The 26,365-nt window shown below is 37.1% G+C and overlaps 1 protein-coding gene across 4 annotated transcripts in view; it reads left to right on the top strand.

The window, feature by feature from the left end:
• Window positions 1–26,365, top strand: part of MYZAP (myocardial zonula adherens protein) — a 117,769-nt gene that overhangs the window by 35,565 nt on the left and 55,839 nt on the right. For 3 of the 4 annotated variants that reach the window (XM_056809477.1, XM_007479684.3, XM_007479686.3), the window contains exons 3-5: window positions 13,279–13,434; window positions 16,742–16,834; window positions 19,046–19,159. In XM_056809477.1, coding sequence (XP_056665455.1) covers window positions 13,279–13,434; window positions 16,742–16,834; window positions 19,046–19,159 — 363 coding nt within the window. Of the gene's footprint in view, window positions 1–9,139; window positions 9,245–13,278; window positions 13,435–16,741; window positions 16,835–19,045; window positions 19,160–26,365 lie in introns of those variants that run through there. The other variant, XM_007479685.3, reaches the window with a different exon arrangement.

The raw sequence follows: 26,365 nt of genomic DNA, 5'->3' as shown, positions 1-26,365 counted from the left end.
ACATAGCAGATAAATAGCAAATGCTTTTTATTTCATTCATTTGTACATTCTTTCATTCATTTGTTCATTCGTTCATTCATTCATTCATTCATTCATTCATTCATTCATTCATTCATTCATTCTCTACTCTGTAATGCTTACTGAGAGCTATCTGGTGAAAGCCTTCAGAGAAGGGGAAATGTGTAACTACTTTGGAAAGGAGCTGAGTGTATTAACTGATTGTTAATTCAATTGTAATTAGTGAGTTAACTGATTGTGTATCACAATCAGTTAACTGAGAAGTGAAAAGAAATCAAGATAATGGTCCCCTGGGTTCAGGTTCATTAGGGAGACATCTACCATCTTGGGAAAATGCAGTTGGATATTTAATTTTTGTAAATCAAGTTGCTATGAGTTTTAAGTTCCTTATTTATTATTATTATCATTATTATTATTTGGTAATATATGGAGCACAGTTCTTACGTCTTTGTTCACGTCTCCATATTTTTTTCCTCTTTCCCCAGATTTTTCTATTAGTGTTGTTCCCACAGGATTTTACTACTTCTTTCTGAAGACTCTCAAAGAAATTTCTGTGTGTGTGTGTGTGTGTGTGTGTGTGTGTGTGTGTGTGTGTGTGTGTGTGTATGTATGTGTTTTGGAGGGGAGACTTTGTAGGGGAAGGAGTCATCTTCATTTTAACATAATTAGGCCACTGAAAATAAATGCAAGGTTTTTACTGTTACAGTTATTTTCTTCTGAGCTTTAAAGAAGTTAGCTTTATTAGTCAGGCACATATCGAGGAAACTGGGAACTGGATATTATAGGATACCCTGAAATTACATGGATTTCAGCCAGGTCAAAAGTCAGATTTCAGGATATAGAGTTAGAAGATACCCTAGAGAACATTTAGTCCTAATACTTTATTTATAGATGGGGAAACTGAGACCTAAAAGAGTTAAGAATTTTCCCATGTCACACAAATAATAAATAGCAAAACAGAGGTTGGGGAGGCAGTACAGCATATCCAGAAAGATATTGCATTTGTAATCCAAGGACCTTAGTTCAGATCCCAAGCCTTCTGCTTACTACTGATCTGCTCATTGGGGGAGTCTCATAATATCTTTGAGTCTGATTTTCCTCATCTGTAAAATGAGGGGGTTGGATTAGATGACTTATAAGGGCCTTTTCAGCTCCAAGTCTATGAGCGTATAATCCTTTAACTCCACATCATAGAATCTTGCCTTGTTTACTTCTTTAAGGTGTTAGAGATGCCTTTTTATCCTGAGTCCTTGCATAATCTGCTTTGGGAAACATGAAATACTTCCTTTCCACTGACATTCATTACAGGCACAGGAGACAAAAGTGTCAAGTGTGAATAATGACCTGAAACTAGTCATTTGTGAGCACTGGCAACAGGTCAGAGCACATTCTTCAAAACCAAGTGCTTTGTGCCCAAGATCCGTGCAATGTACTGTAACATTCAATGCGTAGCAATTCTAGAAGTAAGAGGCATTGCCACCGGGGCGGGGATTAGGGAACTAACCCTCCATTCAATCCTGTGTTTCTTTGCAGTGAGTTATTGCAGTCTCTCTTTATAGTCACCCTTTGTCAGTTTGTGTTTATTATAGTCTTTTTTTTTAAAGCCTTACCTTCTCTTGGTATCACTTCTAAGTCAGAAGAGTGGCAAGGGCTAGGCAAGTGGGGTTAAGTGACTTGCCAAGGCTCACATAGCTGGGAAGTGTTTGAGGCCAGATTTGTGCCCAGCTCCTCCTGACCCCAGACCTGGAACACTATCTACTGTGCTCTCTAGCTGCCCCATAGTCTTAGAATTTAGGTGCTAGTATAGACCTATTTCAACCTAATTTCATAGGTGAAGCACAGAGATGCCAAGTAATTTATTTAAGGTCACACAGTTATGGTGGCAGAGCCTAGACTAGAACCCAAAGTGCCCGACTCTTAGTCTATTATTGTTGTTCAGCTATTTTTTAGTTGTGTCCTACTTTTGGGGTTTTCTTGACAAAGATCTGGGAATGTTTGATTTTTTCCTTCTCTAGCTCATTTTACATATGAAGAAACTGAGGCAATCAGGGCTAAGTGACAAGTTCATAATAAGTTTCTGAGACCAGATTTGAACTCAGGAAAATGAGTCCTCACAACTTCAGGCTCATCACTCTATCCACTGTGCCACCTAGCTGCCTTGGTCTAATCTATATTACTCTCAGTTTATTACTCTCAGCTTAGTTTAGCTCGATTTAATCCAATCCAACTAAACGAGCATTTTATTAGGATCTACTATATATGCCAAACATTTTGGTATGGACTATGGACTCAAAGATAAAAAGTGGAATCAGTTCCTATCCACAAAGATTTACATTCTCTTGGAATGATTGTTATGAGTCAAGGTAATGATGCTTTTACTGTCGTCTTTCAAAAGAGAAAGGCAACCTTGAAGGTGTGTGTTCTTTCTCCATCTATTGTAGATTGAAATTCCTTCCTAGTTTAGTTTATAGGATCATAGATTCCAAACTAGAAGAAAGTTGAGAGGCCATTGAGCTCAATATCCTCTTCTTTTAAAACATTTAAAAATAAATTTATTTATCTAATTTGTCTTTATATCACCTACATTTCATTCCCCATTTATGCTACCATGGAGCCATCCCTTAGAATGAAGAATAAAAATAGAGGAAAAATAAAATGAAACATTTCAGCAAAACCAACCAATATGTCAAGCAAGCCTGATGTCACATGCCATCGAATACACCCATCGGCCCACTCCTCTGCAAAGGGGCAGAAGAAAGATCCTTCTCTAGTTTTTTATTTAGGGTCAAGCTTGGTTATTATAATTTTAGAGCATCTGATTTTTTTATTATTTTCTCCATTTATAGTGTTAATAAGTATAGTTTTCCTGATTCTGCTTACTACTTCATTGTATATCAGTTCATGTAAATCTTCCCAGGTTTCTCTTATTTCATCATGCTCATCATTTCTTATAGCACTGTAATATTCCATTATATTAGGAGTAGTTAGGTGGCACAGTGGATAGAGAGCCAGGCTTGGAGATAGAAGTTACTGGATTCAAATGTGGCTGCAGATACTTTCTAGCCATGAGACCCTGGGCAAGTCACTTGACCCCAATTATTTAGCCCTTACCATTCTTCCACCTTCGAACTGATACTTTGTGTTGATTCTAAGACAGAAAGGGAAGATTTTAAAAAATATATTACATTACTTTTATGTATTACAGTTTGATTAGTTGTTTCCCAATTGATGGATTTTTACCTTATTTCTGGTTCTTTGCTACTACACAAAGTACATTTTGGTGTATATAAAACCTTTCTTTTTGCCACTGACTTCTTTGCATGTATGCCTCATAGTGGAATATCTGCATCAAAGAATATGGAGAGCTTAGTCACTGCCATTCCTTTCCAGAATCCAAGTCCCTTATTTTTACAGATGAGGAAATTGGAGCACAGAGGTTGAGGTCACAGATTTGCTTATGGTATCAAAGTAGCTGGTGGGTGTCTGAGGTAGGATATGAACCCAGGCCTTCCTAAGTGCAAGCCCCATGCCCTCCCTACTATACCAGGCTGCCTCTCAGATGCTGCAGGGAGAGAATTAAGCACCTGGTGGCTAACTTTCTGCTTATGCACTTCTCGGTACTTAGCTAGAGTAGGCTCCAGTTAACAGCTGTGAAATCATTTCTGGGTCTATAAACAGAACTTTTCAACTTGGTAAAATCCGCCAGATTATGTTCTCTTTTGGCCTAGACATTAAAAACCTGGAGTTGCCTCTGTGACCCAAGTAGCATCAGAATCGGATTTTAGTGGCCGATGATGAGTTAGTGAAGGGATTTCAGAAGGGTCTTGTGGATCAAGCAAGAGGAATTGAACCCTCCTCTCTACTTTCAAGTAGCAGATGCTCTCTAAATGGGTAATTTGGTGCTAAGCCAGCAGCCATGCCCATGAAAAGTGAAAGGCAGTCTGTGCATAAAGCTTTCGCATTCTAACAAGATTTACCAAAGGACTTTTAAATGAAAAAAAATTTTTTTTTAAATTTCAGCAAGGCTACAAGGACTAGAAACACTGGGTGCTCAATGGTAACTCTATGAAGTCTGAATCTCATTTCAGGTCTTCAGATGGAGTTAGTTTGGGAGAGACTACATCACAAAAATGACTATTTAGAGCATTCCTCTTATATATGGGAAAAATTCTGTCTCTTATGTGTATTGGTGATAATTTACTGGTTTGCCTTCTTTGCTAGAAATTCTATTCCTAGGGCAATGATCAGCAAAGAGGCAAAATGTTCTTTCTACTCTTTAATCTTCATTTTAAGATATTATGACTATTATATTAATGGTCAAGGATTTATAGACTAGAGACCTGAGGCTGGATAAAAGGGACCTTAGAGGTCATCCAATTCAATCCTCTTATTTATTTTTTTAACAGATGAGGAAACTGAGGCCCCGAACTTCAGAAATATTAAATTATTTGTTCACATAGTTAGTAAGTGGAAGAACTGGAATTTGAACTCATGTCCTTTGTCTCTACATCGTTGCTTTTTGTACTTTTTCTGTCATTGCTTAAGGAACTAGAGAGGGAAATAAAAGGGGAAGGGAAAAAAGTCTGGCTCACCCTATATCTGACTGCATGTATTTTGTTTACAGTATAGAGATGAGACCCTTCTTTCATAATAGGCTAGAGATTCCAAAATATTTCTCAGACCCTGCTCCTTTATCTGGATGGCCATTAGCTATATAAATGTTGCTTACTGGGAGTTTGGCTGAAGAATCTCATAGCTTAAGGGATGGCAGGATGGATTATTATAAAACAAAAACACTATGGAAAGTTTTTCTTGGACACCGTTCCTGAAAGAGTCATCTGGACTCTATAGGTGTAGCAAACAAGTTTAACATTCATTCAAAGCTTTCTTTGCTTCAGTACTTTATAGATTAAGAGTATTTTACATTTATGAGTAGATAAGTACAGGGTTGCTAGAATGGGCATTGGGGTACAACTTGGGCCTCATGAATTCATACCTCTTTAATGAAGGCAGAGACTGCTCTATAAAATATAAAATTAGGAATTTAAAGTCCATTTTTGGGGAGCTTTTTCTATAGCCTCTTAAATCCTTTTGTGAAACATTTAAAGATCTTTTTAAAGACATGTGCTACTAAACACTTCTTAAGGGGAAAATGTGTTAGGCAGGAAATTGAAAATTATGAGTCTGTTGGTAGGACTTAAAATTTGGATAGATGGCATGGGATAACTTTAACTGGTAACTTCTTTCGAGTGTTTTACTGTACAAAGCTGGTGTTGATTTGAGCACAGTTTGTTCAGGGATAATGGAATTCATTTATGCCCTCCTGGTTCCTTCTCTTTTTTCCTGTTAAAAACCACACGTTTTTATCACCTATATTTATTATAACTTGTTTTCAGAGTATTTATCATAATATAATTAGATGCTTCATGGATATGTTGAAACTTTGGGAAATGAAGATGGCCCTTTCTTATGATGTGGAGTAAAGAGTCATGTGGTGTAGTTAAAGGGATAATTGGATTGGGAGGAGGAAGAGGATGATGATGATGATGATGATGATGATGATGATGATAGTGATTTGCAATCTTAGACTAAAAAATCTGTCCAACAAAGTTGAGTCCTCAGACCACCTGAGTTTCTGAATCATGCTATTATTGAGGTGCAAACTCAATAGTGTGCAAGATTTAAAGGGGAGAAAGATATCAACCTATATGGGAGATACTTCTGGTGGAACCTTGCAGGCAAAAAAGTGACCCAAACCTAAATTTACCTTTCCTAGGGCCCCTCAGGGCTCTGGGGCCACAAGATCTTTTCACCTCAGATTAGAAAGAAAAAGTAAATTTAAAATGTTGTTATATAACAGTTAAAGTTTATGAAGTGATTTACAAATATTATATCTTTTAAAATTATTTTTATTTAACAACACATTTCCACATAAGTTTTCTGAAGTTATATGATCCATATTGTCTCCCTCCCTCCTTCCCTGTGCCTGTAGCTGACAAATATTATCTCTTTTAAAATTATTATTTTTTTTATTTTAATAAATTTCCACATAAGTTTTCTTGTGGAAATTTCCACATCAAGTTACATGATCCATATTTTCTTCCTCTCTCCTTCCTTCCCCTTCCTGTAGCTTACAAATCTTATTTCTTTTAATCCTCATAACAATCTTGGTAGGTAGGTACTATTATTATTCTCCTTTCACAAATGAGGAAACCGAGACAGAGGAGAAGTGATGTGCCTAGAGCCATGCTGCTGGTGTCTAAGGCTGTATTGGAATTGGGGTTTTCCTGATTCCAGATTCAGGGCTAAATACACCGTGCAACCCAATTTTCAGAAGTTTGGAGTTTGAATTTAGGGTTGGCCACTTGGTAGCTAAGTGACCATGGAGTTGTTACTCTGAGCCTTAGATGTTTTAGCTGTAAAATGAAGATAATAATACTTGTATTAGCTAACTCACAGAGATATTGTGAGGCAGGGTTATAAATGTGACTCATTATTACTTTGTAACATATAAAAATATTTGTGATGCTCTTTATCCCCCAGGTATTCACTGATTGTGATCAATGTTAGCCATCTGCGTCTTAGTCCTAAGGGCCTTGGAAACAGACAACTCAACACGTGTTTCTTAAGGCATTGCGTTATGTGCTGGGAATAAAGACCAAAATTCTACCACCCCCATAAGGATCTTCCAAATGCTAGGGAAATGCAACATATATGTGTAAATAAGGAAATGGTAGGTGTTAGAGGTATGGCTCCGTTCACGTTTGTTGTTGGGATAAAGTAAGTCACTCATAAATCACTAAACAGTTAATAAAAAAGAGATTTAATTTGTCATAACTCAGCAAAAAGGACGATGCAATAAGGATGCAATGATATTTAACTTCTCTGGATACTCCTTTTTTTCCCCCCTCCTTCTCTCCCATTTCTATATAGTAACAAATCTGGTCAGCAGGGCATAGTAAAGCAACTCCAAAGAAATTTGGAAATCCATCAAGTTCCAAGGGCCCAAGTGGCTGGGACATTTTATGGTCTTAATGACCAGGAGGTTGTGTCAGGGAAGCCAGGACCATTAGGTCCCATGGGGGTAGCTTTATCTTGGGTCTACCCCATTGTTTCTGGGGATGGGGAGAACAGGAAGGGAAATCAGGGTCCAAGGAGATCCTAGGGGCATTCTTTGCCTTCTTTTAGGTAAAGTCTAAAACACTATATCATAGGTGGGAAGAATTAAATTGTGTTTTATTACAACAGATATTTGGAGGATGTGCAAATAGAACAAAGAAGAGGAAAGCATCGATATCTGAGGAGATCAGGGAAGTCTTCATAGAGGAGATGTCTAGCCTGGAACCTTGAAGGAAGAGCAAGATTCTGAAAGGCAGACCTGAGGGGAGGGATTGTATTACAGTTTATAGGAATCCCAAAAAGCATTTGCTTCTATTAAACCACCATTTTATTTGAATATTTGGCCAGAAGCTTAATTAATTAGCCTTATTCTTCACTACTTTTAAAGCTGGAGAATGTTGTTTCTTTCTTTCTTTCTCACAGACTTGCAAACTGTCCCCAAAGATGTCCCTTCCAGGGTTATTCCTCGCTTTGAATATCTCGAAATCCTTGTGAGTTTGAGTGAATCACTTAATTTCCCTGGCCTGAGTATGCCTCATCTGAAACATGAGAGCTGACTAGTTGATCTTTAAGGTTCCTTCCATCTCTAATGTCCTAGGACTCTTTTTTAAAAATTAAATTTTATTTTTTTAATTCTAAAGTATTTTCCCCCTCTCATTTTTCCCTCCACTGGGGAAAAGAAGAAGAAAAGTAAAATCCTCATAATAAACAAGTATGGTCAAGCAAATATTGTCCATGTACCCAAATTAATAGGCCATCCTCAAAAATACCTATGCCATTTTACTTTTTGATGTATTATCTCTGTCTCAAGAGGTGGGTAGTATTCTTCAGGCTTTTCTTAGCCCCTTTGGTAGTCTGGGGCAACCTATGGAACATTTGAGATTTCAAAGGAAATCAATTATATTGAAATAGTTATACATTTTTTTAAAGTTTATAGACCCCAGATTAAGAATCTCTGTTCTAAATGATACATGTAAAACTCAGGGGAATTGCTTGTTGGCTAAGGGAAGGGATAGAGAAGAGGGGTGGGAAAGATCATAAATCATGGAAAAATCTTTATAATTAAATAAATAAAATTAAAAAAAAGAATCTTTGTACTAGGGACATGTCTTGTTTGCTTTTACATTTTAGTTTCTCACATTTGTGGGTAGTTTTGTTGAAGCAAAAATGAGTTAGTTCTGAGTTGTTTTAGATAAGCTTGTCTGTGCTGGTCTTACTATAAATGTATGTACACAAATCAACAGATCATAAAATACCTTGGCTTTACAGAAATTAAGTTGGTCAGAGGTTTATGCCATCAAGCTTGTTTTTCAGGAACTAGGTGGGGCATGTAACCGAAGGGACTACCTTTCATTTCCTGGAATTGGAAATTTCATTTGGAGTTTCATTTTAGTTTTTTCCTCTTCCTAATTATGCTTTGTCATTTGGGAATGTCCATTTCTTAGTCACTAGATTCCACAGACACTTGAGTTTAGCATCCAGAGGATGTAAAATGAAAGGATTTTCCCAAAAGGTCACAGGATTTAAACACTTTGCATTACTTATTTTGAAAATGGTCAACAATAGTATTTTATAATGCACCAAAACATTAACAAAAGAAAGAAATTAAAATCAGTTTTTACCTTACACTTATGAAAAGTGCAAAAATGTGAAAATTCCATCCAATTTTAAGAAGCATTTAACAACAAGCATAAAAGGTGGAACAAGTAAGTATAGGAAAGGGTATAGGAGACAATCATGCTAAAGAACACTCTTGGAACAACTGGCAATTTTGGTTCAGTCATTTTGGACAACAACTTGGAATAATGCAAAAAAAAAAATCATTAAACTTTTTGACCTAGTAGTTTCACTAGGCATATGCCCCAAGGAGATAAAAAACCAAAAGCAATACCAAAATGCTCAGAGATGCCCTTTGTATGGTTGTACAAAATTGGAAACAAAGTTGTTGCCATCTGAATAGATGGAATAGATAAATTGTGGAATGTGAATATAATGGAATACTATTGTGTCATAAATGGAGAATTCTGACAAACCTGAGAAAACTTGCATGAACCAATGTAGAGTGAAGAAAACAACGCCATAAAACAATATGAACAACTATAATAATGTAAGTAAGAATACTAAAAAGGGGGAATGTAATAAGCATTTGGGCATGTAGGTGGCACAATAGATAAAGCACTGGGCTTGAAATCAGAAAAAATCAGTTTTATGAGTTCAGATCTGGCTTCAGACACTTACTAGTTGTATTACTCTGGTCAAGTCACTTAACCCTGTTTCAGTTTCTTCACCTATAAAATGAGCTGGAGAAGGAAGTAGCAAACAGCTCTAGGATCTTGCCAAGAAAACCCCAAAATGTGGTCAAGCATCAGATTTGACTGAAATGACTGAATAACAACAATAAGCATTTATTAAGTACTGACTGTATACCAGCTACTGTGCTAAACACTCTCCAAATACCTTGTTTTGAATTAAAATAATGAAAGTTGGTTTTTCCAAATTATGATAAAAAGAATTATTGATTTCTTCTTGGCCTATTCAATTATATAAGAACAAAAATACAAAGCATCGGTTTACATAGAAGTATTTTGAGATATGTCGCAGGAATCTCTTCTTGGTCAGAGGAAAGTGAATTCAGATTATTTGCAATGATTTATGTTGGTATGGAAGAACAGATGCTGAAACTCACTTTCTTTCTTCTGGAAGAGAGATAAGAATGCTATATGCTGTCAGATATGATCACTTGGTGGACTGAATTTTGTTTAATTGTATTTCTTTGTTTAAAGACAGAATTCCATTGGGGAATTCAGCAGAATAGCCCTAGTTGGGAGCTTTATCAGGAAATATATATATATACAAAACAAGGTAAAAATAAAACATTTAAGAAAGAAAGTGATAAATCTTTAGGACTAAATAATAGTTGGGTTTCATGAAAATACAAACTACTAAAAAATAACCCTCAAATGATCAAAAGACAGATAAAAATCCTGACACTAGAAAAATATTTCAGTAAGAGAGACGAACAAAATGTAATCTCAAAAGAGGACAGCAACACAAAAATGAAAATATGTGAAGCCTCAAAGGAATATGTGAAAGGATAGCCCAGAGTGAAACCCTGGAAGAGCTCCAAAAAAAAAAAGATAGAAAAACAATTAATAAGAAACTTAGAATAAAATTTAGAAAATAAGTTGATAGAAAAAATCAACAGCTTGGAACAAAAACTTTCTGAAGAGAACAATATCCTAAAAAAAGGAAATATAATACCTCAAATGGACAATCACTTCCTAAGAAAGGAAAAAAAATACAACTTCATGTATTAAACCTTTAATCTAGGGACATGTAATTTTTTTCAATAAAGAACCATTTGATCAGAAATCTACAAATATTTGGGGTCTGTGTTTTTATAATAATGACTAATATGAGTCAGCTAGTATGATACCTGGTGCAGTAAAGCTATTGGTTTAAATACACTAGGCAATTAGGTTTTTTAAAACTAGGTGGTAAATCTCTGGCAGACTATATTCTGAAGTCATATGGACTTCAAATGTATCAAGGAGTTGGAAGAAAACTCAGGCCATTTTTAATTCGGGAAAGACTTGAATAGAAATTCTTTCTGAAATGCCTGACAAGTGACCATTCAAATTAGGTTTGAGGATTTTTGGTGATGTGAAACTGCCTCCCAAGATAGCCCATATCATACCAGAACCATATAGTTCTATTTATTAAAAAGACCCACCTCCCCCTACATTGAGTCAAAATGTCTTGAAGCAAGTTCTACCCATTGCTACTATTTTTGCTTTCAGGGATGAAAACTCTCTTCTTTGTGGCAGTCCCAAATAAAGTCTTGACCATGTTGAAGACCCCAGTTATTGAAATGATCTTTATTTTTATTACTATTATTATTTAATAATGATATCTTACTAAGTATTTAATTTATTAATTAAATTTCATTATATATGTGTGAATGTACAAGAAGATCTTATTATATATGGAGTCAGTAGGTGTTTGCTTATATTTGCAAATATAAGCCATTCACAGTACTTCCTAAAATACCTCTAATTCTGCACATTTTGACCTTTTTGGTGTTTTTTTTTTTGGCTGCCATGTTGACTTATCATGAACTTGCAGTCCATTTCTTACTCTTAAGTTTTTTTCTCCATTAATTGTCATTAAAACACACTTTTCCTATCCTATATTTGTGGTGTTGCATTTTAAAAATAGGACTACACATTTCTCCATATTAAATTTTCTCTTATTATACCCAACCTATTATTTAGCCTCTGGAGATTTTTATTTAATCTAATTCTATTAATTATTATTATATATATTATTATTATAATTCTGTTAATTCTTCTTTGGGGATAGTTCATTAATTACTTCATGTTTGTCCATCTTTTCATATTCTAATACGTTATAATTATTTATTTATTGAATTGATGACAAGTTCCCTGAAGATAAGGACTTTTATGGCTTTTGGCAAGTCATATCCTCCCTTGGGTTTTGATTTCCATATCTGTAAAATGGGGGAAGAGTTGGACTAAATGATATTAGAAGTCCATACCAGCTCAAAATCTGAACCTGTGGTGTCTTCCCCTTATTTCGTCTTGGTTATAGGACCTGGCAGGATATTGGGCGAATCTCTGAGATCATAAAAGGAAGTTAAGCAAATCCAACTCTTTAAGTACTGTAATCATTCATATAGTGTCAAGGGCATAGCTAATTGTGCTTGGCAGGATCCTGAGTAAATGTTACAACGATGAAATTTATGGGGAAGATAAGGATAAAACTTAGGGAACTGAGGGTAGCTAAGTGACACAGTGGATAGAGTGCCAGTCCTGGAGTCAGGTGAGTTCAAATCTGACCTCAGACACTCAATGAGCTGTGTGATCCTGGGCAAGTCACTTAACCCTGTTTACTTCAGTTTCCTCATGCAGAAAATGAGCTGGAGAAGGAAATGGCACACTACTACAGTCTCTTTGCCAAGAAAACCCCTAAGAAAAGCATGATATGAGTAATTACAGGGTTGTTTGTCATGTTTAGCCTGGGCAGTAGCAATTAAATTATTAAATAAGTTAGTAATACTTAAATTATTAATAACATATTGAATTTTGCCTGCCAGAACATCCAGGAATGTGAGAGTGTAGGAACTTGCACTTTAAATTACCTGGTTTTTCTTTCCATGTTGAATCCCATGACTTCCTCTTCCCCAATGGGGTTAAGGAGTTGAACATGATTGAAAAATGGCTGCACAACAAAAACGAATTATGCTACTGTAGAAATGAGATGGAACCCTTGACATTTTTCATGCAGATCTATCAAAGAAAGGACAGTATCATGCAGTCGATAGAGCACAAGACCTGGTTCAGGTCCTACCTCAGATACTTTGTAGCTTTGTGACTCGGGGAAAGTCACATTAACTTTTTTTGTGTGCTTAATGTTTTGTTCTTTATTTTTAAAATGAGGAGATTGGAATTGATGGCTTCTAAGGGTCTTTCCAGCTCTAAATCTGTATTCCTATATTTTATTCTGTAACCTCACTAAGTGCCCTGGGAAGGAGGTTGATTTGAGTAAGAACAGTATATGCTAGTTATATTGAGGTTTTTGGGTTTCATTTTATTTATTTAAAACTCCTACTTTCTATATTATGTATAAATTCTAAGACAGAAGAGCATCAGGGGCTAGACAGTTAGGGTTAAGTGACTTGCCCAGAGTCATACAGCTAGGAAGTATCCAGGGTCAAATTTGAGCCCAAATCTTCCTGATTCCAGGTCTGGCACTCTATCCATTGTACGATCCGGCTCCCTCATTTTGTTTTATTTTTCAAAAACCCTAACTTCTGACTTAGAATCAATACTGTGTATTGGTTCAAAGCCAGAAGAGTAGTAAGGGCTAGGCACTGGGGATTAGTTAAGTCACTTGCCCAGGGCCTTATATCATGAAGTGTCTCAGGTCAGATTTGAATCCCTGACCTCGCATCTCTAGGCCTGGCTCTCAATCCATCTAGCTGTCCTGCCCCCATGTTCTGTTTGCTTTCATTTTTAAGGACAAATGATGGGAGTGGAAAGCAGATATGAGTAAGAATAAATGTATTTGTGTAGTTTCGTTATAGCTCATCTCTCTGTTTGCCTTTTTCCATTTTTCTAGTACTCTGATTTCGTCAATGGAGAATCTGCCAAGAAGCTCCCCCAAGGTGTGGTTTATGGTGTGGTTCGTAGATCTGACCAAAACCAACAGAAAGAAATGGTGGTATATGGCTGGTCCACTAATCAGCTGAAAGAAGAAATGAACTACATCAAGGATGTAAGATATTTTCATTTTTTTTTTTACTCTTGTTCCTTTGTGGAAACCAATGGTAGATGGCAATATGTCATTTAAGCAAATTATCGGTTCTTTTTTCTAGAGTATGTTCTTTAAGTCTTCATGTGTTTGTCATAGCCAAAGCACAAAGCTTAATACTAGCCTTTGATGGGATCTATTTGTGATACATTTTAGTTAAGAAATTGTCCTAAGAGGATTCTCCTATTATGCCAAACAACCTGAATAAATAATGAACCAAGGAACTCTATTCTTTTCTTTGGGTTTCCCTGGAGTGTTTTCTTCACCAAAAAACTGAGATTGTACAAGTAGATCCTTTTCCTTTTCCAAAAATCACTTTAAAAATAAAATTTTATTTTTTTAAAAGGAAGATCTGTCTTCTCTCCATTTCTCCCCCCCTCCCTCTCTCCCTCTCTCTCTCTCTGTCTGTCATTCTTTGCCCTCCTCCCCAGCTGATAAAACAAGAAAAAACAAAACCTCCGTTAGAAACATATATAGAGACATTCCCTAGCTGTGTGACTCTGGGCAAGTCACATAACCCTAATTGCCTAGCCTTTATACTAAGATGGAAAGCAAGAGTTTTAAATAAACAAAACAAAACAAAACAAAAAACTCCAATCTAATTAGCAATAACACGAGACTGATGATTTATGATCTCATAATCAACATTGATTGATTCCATATAGCAAATAGAAGTTACCCTTACCTTCATTTAAAAAAAAATCTTTCTGAGGATACTTTTGTCTACCTTCTTAATTGAGTTTGACCCTAGGTACTTTTATTTTTTGTTTTTTACTGGGGAAAAACTATGTATGCTTTGCTTCCTGTTTAAGTCATTTAACTTCTCAGTCAAAATAATTTCCCTACCTATAAAATGGAGATAATAATAGCACCTACTTGTGACGATAAAATGAAATGTATATAAAGCATTTTGCAACCTTTGATGCACTGTATATTTATTGTATTTACTGATGTTCTTATTAGGACTCATAGAAAGGAGGCTCAAACACTGGATTTTTCAGCAGAAACATTACTTTTACATATTTAAACTGCATAAATATCTCAGCATTTCTTTCTAAGTATTAAGGGCTGTATGAATGAGAAGGAATTAAAATCAAGTCAAAGGTCACAGAAAACCATTCACTGTATGAAACAGCACAGCTGGCAGTATTGATTCTGAGCTACCAACGTCAAAATGAACTAGGCTGTCCGGACCTTCCATGTCATCATGACTCAAAATTAGTTTTCCCATCATAACTGATAACATTCTGTCCATCCACCTAAGTTCAAAGTCAGGTTCAAAGTCATTGCTTACTAGTCTCTTTATTTAATCATTCTGAAAAGAGAGTCAGGGTTGACATTATGATCCTACAAAATGAATTTTGTTAGTAGAAACACTTTTTGACAATTTTTTTCTGACATTTTGTGATTCAGATTCTCTTCCCTCATTCTGTCCCTCTTTCTCCGATTCTCCCTGATGCTGTAACTACTATGATAGAGGGTATGACAGTGCTTTCATGCAATACATATTTCCAGATTCCTCATGTTGTGACTGAAGACACTTAGGTATGGAATAAAAAACTCATGAAGGAAATAAAGTGAAGGAGGATGTGTTTTGATCTGCAATCATATTCTAACAGTTCCTTCTATGGCTATGGATAGTGCTTTTTAAAATCTCAAGTCCCTTGTTTAGTCCTTCACAATTGATCATCACATAATATTCCTGTTACTATATATATTGTTTTCCTTATTCTGCTCACGTCACTTTGCATCAGTTCATATAAATCTTAACAGGTTTTTCCGAATTAGTCCTGTTCATCATTTCTTGTGGCACAATAATTTTCCATTACTCCATATACCACAATGTGTTCAGTCATTCCTAAATTGATAGATACCCTCTCCAATTCCAATTCCAAAAACAAAAATTGCTTCTAAAAATATTTTTGTACAAGTCTTTTACTTTTCCAAAAACTACTTAAAAAATTAAATTTTGTTTTTTAAAAGGAGGATCTGCCTTCTCTCCCTTCCAACTCTCTCTCTCTGTTAGTTTCTCTATTTCTCTTTCTCTCTCCCCTAATTGAGAAAGCAAGAAAAAGCAAAGCCTCTGTTACAGATATGTACAGTCAAGTAAAGCAAGTACCTTCACTGCACATGTTCAAAAAAATTGTCTTAATTTCCACTCTGTCACATCTCTATTTGGAAGCAGGTGACCTCTTCTATCATGAGCCCCCTGGAATTCAAGTTGGTATTGTAAAGATCAGAGTTCATAAGTCTTTCAAAGGCAAAAATCACATTTTATTCTTAACCTTACTTGCCCCTAAATAATCCATTTGGGTGGGTCAACGGGTGGATGGAAGATCTTAAGGACCTCTGCAATATCCTAACAGTGAAAGAAGTGTGTGGGATGAAATAAAAGGACCTCCCACCCAAATTGTAATTACAAACCTGGAGTCAGAGGATAGTTAGAAGATGCAGTCTTTATTCTTACTCATGAGTAAAGGGACCTAGTTGCCCTAATGGCAACGCTCAATGCATGGGTGCAAATACAAGCATTTTATAGATTCCTGATGCAACTCCACAGCTTTGGTTGGATACCCCATAATCTGGGGGCTGGACTTACAATCTAGGCAGGAAAGTCTACCCAACAAGAAAGAAACAAGTTGCATAGCATAAGCTTCATTAGATCTTTCACCAGAGGTGGGGAGGTTCTGAAAGGATAGTCATATCCTCAGGATAGTCTCTTCTGACTCCTAAAGGTCAGAGGAGATAAGGAGGCAGGATAGCCTAATGATTTGCTTTCCTGAGATAAGAGGCCTCCCAACTCTTTGGGCCTGTGGCAATAACAAAATGTCCTTGAGGTCTTATTTTGAAACTCTAAGCAGATTTCCATTCCCTAATGGGATCTAGGGTGAAGTACCTCCTGAGAAGGACAAATTAATTCTTTTCTCTCCACACAGAAAGATCTTTCTTCCCAGTCATGGATGGCTATGCTTTTGTCTTCATTTTCCTAGTGAAATACTTTTCATTATAGACAAGACAATAGACTTCTATTTTAAATACACAATTATCCCTCTTCCGCAAGTGACCAATTATTCTTGGGAGTAAGAACTGCTAGAATTAAAATAACTAAGGTATATTACTATGTTATGGATGAGGTCTTCCAAGCTCTCTCTCCCTAGTTGTCTTTTTCTTAGGAATGTCTTATGTCAGGGCTGCCATTCATTGTGGTTTCTTAATGTTGGTCTCAAACCCTGTTGCATGATCTTTAAATAGTATATCTGTTGGATTACAGGTGAGAGCAACATTGGAAAAAGTCAGAAAGCAAATCTATGGGAACTATGATGAAATGAGGCAGAAAATACAACTCCTTACCAAAGAACTGAGAGTAAGTAAAGGTCTCATTCATTTGGAAATGTGGATAGATGATCAGAATGTAAATATTTGCCACAGAAAAGGTATGTGTTTGAGTGTGCACACTTGTCTGCATAAATAGGCTCTATTTTAAGCAAAGATATGTGTCTGAGAAATTTGGGAGATATCTGCAGTTTTGAATTAAATCATTTAAAAATATACTAGAGGAGTTTATTTATAGAAAATCTTCAACTAATCTTTTTGAAGCGAGAATCATGATAATTTACTGCTTTTTTGGCTCTAAATTTAAAATATTTGCTTTTCTTAACCTGGGGCTTACCTCTGTGTGAGACTAGAGCCTAGTCAGAAAGAACCAGCAGCATCTGAACATTCTGTGGAGATTCAGTATCTAATGAAAGGTGTTGATATATAAAAATTCTGAGAAATTGTGTAGTGAAATCTGAACTCACTATTCACTCTGTTACTCTGAACTCACTATTCACTCTGTTACTCAATCCTCTTAATAAGAGCAGAAGACTTTAGTGTAAACAAATAGATACTTTTATAATAGAAACACAAGCAAAACTCTTCCACATTTGTTAATAATCTATTTCTTTATTTTCTTCCCTTTCCTGTGACTATGCTATTACCACTGCTCCCAAACCCCCACCACCCTTACCATGTCTATTTGAACTAAACTCCCTTCAGTATTTGATTGTGATCTTCCTCTTTTGTGAGGACTTTCCCAACTACTCCAGCTTATAATGAGGTTTTCCTTCTTTAATTTCTATTTTTTAAAAACTGTACCTTCTGCCTTGGAACCAATATTACATATTGGTTCCAAGGCAGAAGAATGGTAAAGGGTAGGCAATGAGGGTTAAATGACTTGCCCAGGGTCACACTCTTAGGAAGTCTGAGGCCAGATTTGAACCCAGGACCTCCCATCTCTAGGCCTGGCTCTCAATCCATTGAGCTACCAAGCTGTTCCCCCACCCTTACCCCCACCTTTCATTTAAATTCTGATACTACCTGTGGTCAGTATCACATAATTCTGTATGATCCTAAATTGTTTGTTAATTCTTTCTTATGTGTTAGTCTTGCCAGCAAAAACATTGGCAGAATGCATGGAGCCCTGGACCGGGACTGAATTCAAATTCAGCCTCAGATACTTACTACCTAGGTGATCTTGGGCAAGTCACTTAACCTCTGTCTTTCTCAGTTTTTTATATTTATAAAATAGAGATAATAAGAGTACCTACGTCTGAGGGCTGTGAGGACAAAATGAGATGTTTTTAAAGAACTTTGCAAACCTCTAAGCATTATATAAATACTATCATTTTCATCGTTATTAATAATAGTAATAGAACTAGTCATAATAGGAAATAGTCAACAAGCATTTATTAAGTGATTACTATGTGGCAGCCACTGTGCTATAATGTACTCATTTTGCATCCACCACAGTTTCTAGTGTGATGCTGGGCACATGCTACATATAATCAATCCACTTTTGATAAATTAGTTAATGAATTTGTTCATTGCCTTTCTCTGTCATGGCCATTAGCCTGTTTTTGAACTTCAAATCTGATCTTTCTCTATTGTATATCTATAGTTTTTAGGGGGTCCTTCAAAGAGAGGCAATCTTTAGTTGGTCTTGGTGAGTTCTTAGGTCCTTTTATTTGTAGGCTGGCTTTCCCATCCCTTTAAAGAGGGGGCTATGGGTTTATGAGAACAATAGGAAGATTATTCTGCTAAATGATGTCAGCTCAGATCCTGGGTCCTTGGGAGAATGTAAAGGAAGGGCTTTGTTCCAGCACACTCTCACTTGCCTACTTGAACACTGACTTTGTCTGGTCTTTGTGATGTTACCCAGTGTTTAGGGGTGTCCGGATTCCCCAAAGGTACTCTAGCTTTCTTGGAGGTTAGACCAAAGTCTCAACATTCTTTTGTCTTAAAGGGTGACCATGCTCTAAATGACTTCGCAAACCAGGGCAGTGAGTATCTTCTCTAATCTCCTATATCTGAACAAAGTGGCCATTGTTTGGGAAGAGCATCACATTTTATGTTTTGACTTTATCGGTATAGACAGCCTCTGAAGTTTTATTCTCTTTGTCACCAGGCTGTTGCTTTTGAACGTATTCTATGAAGTTTTGCTGAGCTGGATTACCACGTCTGAGGAATGGGCAACCAGGTTGAGAGTCCTCCTATGTGTGGGTTTTGCATGACTCTCTCTCTTTCTTCTATTCAGGTTTCAAACGCTCAGCAGGACTATCTACAGAATCACATAGAAACACAGTCTTCAGCCTTGGATAGTTTTAATGACATGAATTCCTCTTTGGCTTCAGACTCCATTGGCTTACAGGTATGGAATTGTGTACTTCTTGTTTAGAATGCTCCAGCAGGGCCACATTTCAGCTTTCTAGAGAGTCTTGAAAACTAGACTTCAAGGCATATTTCAAGCAGAGATCCTTATTCTAAACTATTTGTTTTTGTATTTGCCTCCATCAAAATTTCATGATCGAAGAAGAAAGCAGTGAGATTCACTCTGTATCAGTAATAGGAAGTTACTAAATATGAATATTTAATCTTAATAATATGCAATGATTAAAATAGATGCTCTTTACTTCATGGGTCACATCACGTCCCTTACCAAATATAACTAACCAAATATGGTAAAAATTGGACATGATATTGGAGCTATATCCTCTAATTCTAGTGTTACAGAAGATTTCTCTACTTTTTTACAGATAAGCACAATCTAATTAAGAATAAGTATTTGATTTGCAAAAAAAGTGTGAATGAACAAATGAATGGATAAAAAATTGTTTGTGTATGCTAGGTACTGTACTAAGTGTTAGGAATAAAAATAGGAAAATGATAACTGTTCCTACCCTTACAGAACTTATATTCTAATAGAAGAAAATACATATAAGAAAGTGTTATTCAATGTGAGGTCAAAACACCAAGTTTTGGGTTGGGAAATTATAGGAATAGTGAATAGAGTCATAGGGCAATGGATGGATAGATCTTTTCTAGAAATGTTTGTATTGATTTGATTACTGTTCCCAGAGTGAGAAATGGAAAGCAGTGAGGCAGGGTTCATACATAAGTTGCCATACTAGGGATAATGACCATATAATGAATGATCTGTTTCATAGTGGGGCTGAGGGCATTTACATATGTTGTGAACACTCATTGTTCAGCAATAGATGGTCCCAGGTCAAGAGACAGAGTATTGGGTTGGAGGTAGATGGTAGGGCACAGCAGCATGTCAGGTTAAAAGGCATGGAAACAGGAGATTCTGGGATAAAATCTGGCCTTTTATGCTTTCCTACTGTGTGACCCTAAACAAGTCACTTCACCTCAGTTGCCTAGCTCTTACAGCTCTTCTGCCCTGGAGTCAATACTCAATAATGATGCTAAGACAGAAAGTAAGAGTTTCAAAGAAGCAAACAACCCCCAACCCAAATCTATTCATATTCACTGTATTACTTGATAACCCTCATGGCAACCTCAAGAAGGTATGATTTTCATTTTATCACTGAGAAAATTGAGGTTTAGAAAATATTCTAGGGCCAGTGCTCTTTCACTGTCCCATGTTGCCTCCATTAATTCATTTAGAAGAACATTGGCATGGGAAGCCAGGGGCCACCTGCATGTTATGGTGAGACACAGACCTTTATGACAGAAGAAAACCAAAGTTGCATTGACAGCAAAGCTGGCCCAATGATATCTGATGGCTGGTTTAGGTGGCCTTCTCCTTGTGTTTGGCTTTAGCTGGGATGACTCCTGGCTCTAGTACCTGTAGCTATAGAGATGTAGGCCCAGAGATGATTAGAGCTAGAGGGCCTGAAGGATCATTTTATCCGATTTCCTTATTTTTCAGATGAGGGAACAGAGACCCAGAGAGGGGAATTGACTGACTCACTTGAGGAAGCCATGTGGTTGTAGTGGCAAAGTTGGCAATACAATCCAGGTCTTCTGATCTCCCAAATCCACAGCTTTTTGTGTTTTTTTTCCCTTCTTACTAAATAATTTAAAAAGAGGTTCAAAGATGGCAGCATCTCCCCCAGTGATCCAGTATTGAACCCTTTTACCTTCTGTATAAAATGATAATGAACTTTCTGTCACTAGTTGTATTGGTAGATGTTAGTCAAGTGGCTCATGGGATGAGACTCTAGCATTAGTTGATCCTAATTAGCTTTTCCTTGGCTTTCTCACCAATATGTTTAGGGATGGAATCAAATATGATCCTCAGCTAGAAAACTTTGCCAGTTATTTAGATGTCTTTATGGAAGAAGAATTTGGAGAGGAGGGTGTGTTTTGTTCCTTTACTCTTTCTAATCCCTTCTGGAGGACATAGATTCCCTTCTTGGCATAGACTGAAGGAATTTCCAGTGTGGGTGATAGTTTTATTACTTCTCTACTTCTTTTTCCTCCTCTTTCTCTTGGATATTTTGAGATTAAAACATCTCTTACCTTTCCAGGATACATTTAACCATCTGGCAGCTGAAGGATTCAGTCTGACTGAATTTAAAAGTTATTCTATGATGACTTTATATATGCTCATTATTGCCAGATTCTGGGTTTCGGGTCAAGTGCATAATTTACTTGCCAGTCGAAATAAAGGGGTGTTTGGGGGAGATAAAGGGAGAAATGGAGTCTTCCCTCCCTCAAGGCAAAGGGCAAAGGAGGAGTTGATGTTGTTTTGAATCAAGAGGTAGGAGAGCGAGTCTGTTTTTTCCCCCCTTCAGTCTTCTCTACTTATGACCCCTCACTAATGCCTGCCTTTTCACTCCCCACTGCCAGGATCTTCCTATATAGTAAGCTTCTTCCTTTTTAGGGAAAGAGAGTCACTTCTCTCCTCCCTCAGCTATAACTGCCCTTCACTGAGTCAGTTAAGGTTTGATAATGGATTTATTCTAAAATAACTGGGATGAAGGATAGATTGAAAATGGCTGATAAACTGGGGTTGGGAGGGAAAGAGGGAAGAAGGGATCCCTTTGTAGCTAAACCCTTCCCCCTAAGTTAGGTGATTCAGATTTGATGGCCTGAGCCCCTGAGGGGTTCAGAGCAATGGACCCTTTTGGCACACCACAACAGGTGTCCCAAGTTCAAGGTAACAGGGAGAATGTGACAGATCTTCTTTGTGAACTGTTCTCTTCTTCAAGTCTTTTTCCACTTTGGTCTTTTAAGGGAGTTGGGATCAGGAATTCAGGGAGAGAAAGGTTTCTGGGATTGGGATCCAGTCAAAGATTGAACCTTCTCCTCAGGAAGTCTCAAGTCAAAAGAGCAGATCCAACTGTCTCCCTCAGGGTTTTCTCTCCTTTCAAAGTTCCAAACCTTTTCTGTGCCCAACCCCCAATTCTGGTAGAATTCTTGCTGCTCATCCAGGCTTTTTATTCCAAAAATCCAAAAGGTTTCTCTCACACAGTTGACACCTCACTTTTTTGTCTGAATGGCACATTTTTGCTTAAGCAACTGGATAAACATTTCAGTCTTTCCATCTTGACCTGGTGTTTAGCCAACTTCAAATTATCTTTAAATATTAATCACAAGTAGCCAAGAACAGGTATTTTATAACTGATGGATAATCTGCCAGGCAAAAAAATCATCCATCTTACAGCCGGCTAACTCTGTAAGTTTAAATCAATCAACAAGCATTTATTAAGTTTTTAACTATGTGTCAGTGCTTCTACTTCTTCCCTTCCAGATTTCCCTTATCTTATTTGAGTTAATAAATGAAAACAAACCTCTGTTTAGTTTTACTATGACATCTTTTCTCCAATAAGATTAGGCTCTGTCCCTTAGATGATAGGGAGCCAAAGTAGGTTTCAGAGGAAGAGAGAAACATCTTGGGTTTTATTTCCTCATGTTTAAAATGAATTGGTTCAATTAGGTTATCTCTAAGATTTTTCTAGCTCTAAGATTCTATGATTTTTAGTTAGCCTGTCCTTTTTGTGAACAGTTAGCCTGTTCAGTTTTGTGACTGATCTTATTTACTCCTAGAATTATAAATTTGAGACTGAAAGGTGCTATTAAAAAAAGATTCAAATCCTGGGTTTAGTGTATATCTGTTGGAAACACATTTTATTGGTGTATATGTAACTTGGTTGGATCAATAGAGTTCTACCTGCTGGCCAGAAAAAATTCTCTTTTCTCTCAAGCAATTTGCAGTTTACATTTATAAGTAACAAGGAAACAGAAGATGAAGTAGTTTCATAGTAATGATAAATCAAAAGTATATGGTTTTCCACAATGAGCATTTATTTATTTACTAGAGGGGACAAAAGTAATGTGGGTACACCTTTGAGGAAAATTTTTCCCAGGAAACTAAGGACTATCCCTTTCCTCAATTGGTCAGGAATGGAATTTCCTTCATTCTTTTTTTCAATTGTTCATTTGTTTGTTTCTTCCTTCCTTCCTTCTCAGAATTGATACTAAGTATTGGTTTCAAGGCAGAAGAGCAGTAAGGGCTAGTCATTTGGGGTTAAATGATTTGTTCTGGGTCACACAGCCAGGAAGTGCTGAGGCCAGATTGGAACCTAGGACCTCCTGTCTCTAGGATCTATCTACTGAACCATCTAGATGCCCCTACACATCCTTTCTTAATTTGGTCAATAATAGACAAAGGATTCTCCCTTGACTGATTTAGTAAATGATAAACTAAGAGACATTCTCTTTATTAAGGCTCTCCCTAGATTTATTAGAACTGGTGTTCAAGAGAGACTGAGGAAATTAGTCCAAGAACACTTAACATAACATTAATTCTCAATTTTTATATAGCATACAAAGAGGCCTTAGAGTGGTAGTCTTCTAGAAACTGTAGACGTCATCTACTCCAATCCCTCATTCTACAGATGAAGAAACTAAGAATTACAGAGATATAACTTGCCCATGTTCTCATAGGTTGTAAATGGAAAAGTCAAGATCTGAACCTAGGTCCCATGACCCTGAATCCAAATCTTTTTCTACAACACCATACTGCCATCCAAGTTCAAATTACTTCCTGTTTTTAGCTATTTCATATACCTCATTATAAGATTTCAGTTCACCAAATATTTTTGAAGAATCAGGGGATATAGTAGGTACTAAAGATACAAAGATAGATACAACAACTACCCTGTTCTTGTGGAACTTATACTCTAATGGGGATGGAGGAGCTTCTAGATATCCAAAGAAATCATGCAGTGGAAGTTGTAGGAATTCTAAGAGGAAGCTTATCAGATAAGTGAGGATGGTTAGATAACTTTTAGGTAGAAGAAGGTCTTAAAACCCTAGTTTAAGAGCTGGAAGAAATCTCAGATGCCCTCTAGTCTAACTCCCTTATGTTATAGGTGAAGACACTAAGGCCTAGGGTCATAAAATGACTCACCTAGATAGTTAAATGTGACAGGTAAGGCTTCATAGAGGAAGTGGCATTGGACCCTTTAAAGCAAGGGATAACCTTGACAGACGAAGTTGAAAGGGGAGTCTATTCTAAGTGCAGATTTTCCTATTGTCATTATATACTTGAAGGGGATATAATATAATATAATCATATCACATCACATCACATCACATCACATCACATCACATCACATCACATCACAACACAACACAACACAACACAACACAACACAACACAACATAATATAATATAATATCATCACATCACATCACATCTTTTAGGGAGGACTACCACCTCCAGTGTGAGGGCTTGCTAAGCCCATTTTAGGGCTGTGGTTGCTCATTCACCTTTGGTGTCCATCTTTCACTCAAGTCTCACCTATGGGTCCAAGAAGCAATAGCATGGACAATAACCTTATCCTGGTAAAACTGCCTTGGTATAGGGACCAAACCAAGTTGAAGGTATGTGACAGACCTCAAACTCACAGGTAGAAGAGAACAATTTGTTCTAATGGCCATGAAGTTGGCTGGAACAGGCTCTGTGGAGCACTTAAGAGTTTGGATTGAGTCAATGTTACTAAGGTCATCCATATCACCAGTTGTCCTGACTCTTATCTTGCCTCTGGACTGTGATGACTATAACAGAGAGTGAGACAGATGACTGTGCAATTCTGCCTTACTTAAATTCAATTCACTAGCAAGTCAAGTCATCACTCCATGATGTCATTGGTCCTCTCAAAAAACGAAGCACAAACAACACTATTGATAAGAAGAATTTTGGGGAAAAGGTAATGGACCAGAGTGGAGACGCAGAAGTTTGATGGAAAGTAGGTAACCAGGAAGTATAAGAGGAAGATCTCAGAATCCTGGATAGGATTCTGAACTGGGTAACGGACATGGGGGGGGGGGATGTTTTGAACTCTGAAGAAGTAAACAACTCCTAAACCCAGCTCTCTCTGACTATTGATCTTTATCCTGAATCCTGTGAGAAACCTACCAGTTCCAGATATACATCTTTGATGTCAGACTCTGAAGAATCATCAAGTGATATCTCAAGAGAAAATCATCCAGTGATAGTGACCTGAACTGCTGAGTTACCTTGGTGGGCTCTGCCAACACCTGGGTGACTAGGTCACACCTGGCTCCAGTTCCTGACTAAACAACAATCTCTGGCTCTCACTAAAGACTATAATTTATGTGGGCTTAGCTTAGGTAGCCAGATAGAACTGGGAATAGAGACAGAGAGGTAGGAAGAGTAGCCTCAACTCTGTTGAGGGTTGAATTGACCCTCTGCAGGGTCAGTGGTGTGGGAAAGATAGATATTATTAGTGATAGGGAATCCCTAGCCCACCTACCTAACCTTACTCAAATCAATACTTCATATAATAAACTTGTTATTGTTTAAAATGAAAGTCAGATTGCTTGTTCAAGATTTTAAAGACAGAGAGAGTAACCATCTTTCTCTCTTTGCCAGGGTAAAGCCATTACTAAACTGAAATTCCACTAGCCTCATTCAACAACTTAATTACCATCATAAAACCCCATCTTACACTGCCGTAACAATATACACCAACCAGGAATTCCACCTTTTGCATAGAGAAATAAGGAGGTCTAAAGGCTTGTTCCTTTCCTCCTGCTAGAGTCAACCAAGGTCTTGGGATATTATTTCAAAGGATAGAGTTTCCAGATATTCAGACTTGAAATGGCATGCGACCTAGGTGGGGGTGTGTGTGGGAGGTGAGAGAAGACGGCCATAAACACAGTGTCTAACAGTGGGAGTTCTGGATTTTAATGACCTCACTCTTCTGGAGTCCTAAAAGAATAAACCAAGCACAAATTGCAGCCATAAAAAGCTGCAGGCATTTATAACATTCTTGCTGATGGGCAACCCCTGGCTATTATCAAAGGCCTTTGTTAAGCACCTGTCTGTCCACAGCTCTATGCCTAAGTGCAATAAACTATACTGAAGGTCCATGGTCCTCCAGCTCTACCAGCTCCTCCCTCCCACTCCTGAGCTGGAATGAGAGGGAGCACTAGGGAAGAGATTTCTTTCTATGGGAAACTGACATATTCATTGGAATCAATGGAGTCACTCTTTTGCCTACCCCTCCGTGTTGCCACGAAGGACAAAAGTGACCACTCCTTTAAGGTAAGAATGAAAGATTCCATTTTTTGGATT

This window comes from Monodelphis domestica, chromosome 1 (assembly GCF_027887165.1).
Source record: "Monodelphis domestica isolate mMonDom1 chromosome 1, mMonDom1.pri, whole genome shotgun sequence".
Classification (NCBI taxonomy): domain Eukaryota; kingdom Metazoa; phylum Chordata; class Mammalia; order Didelphimorphia; family Didelphidae; genus Monodelphis; species Monodelphis domestica.
The sequence above is the reverse complement of the archived record's forward strand: the minus strand, read 5'-3'. Positions and strand labels throughout refer to the sequence as shown.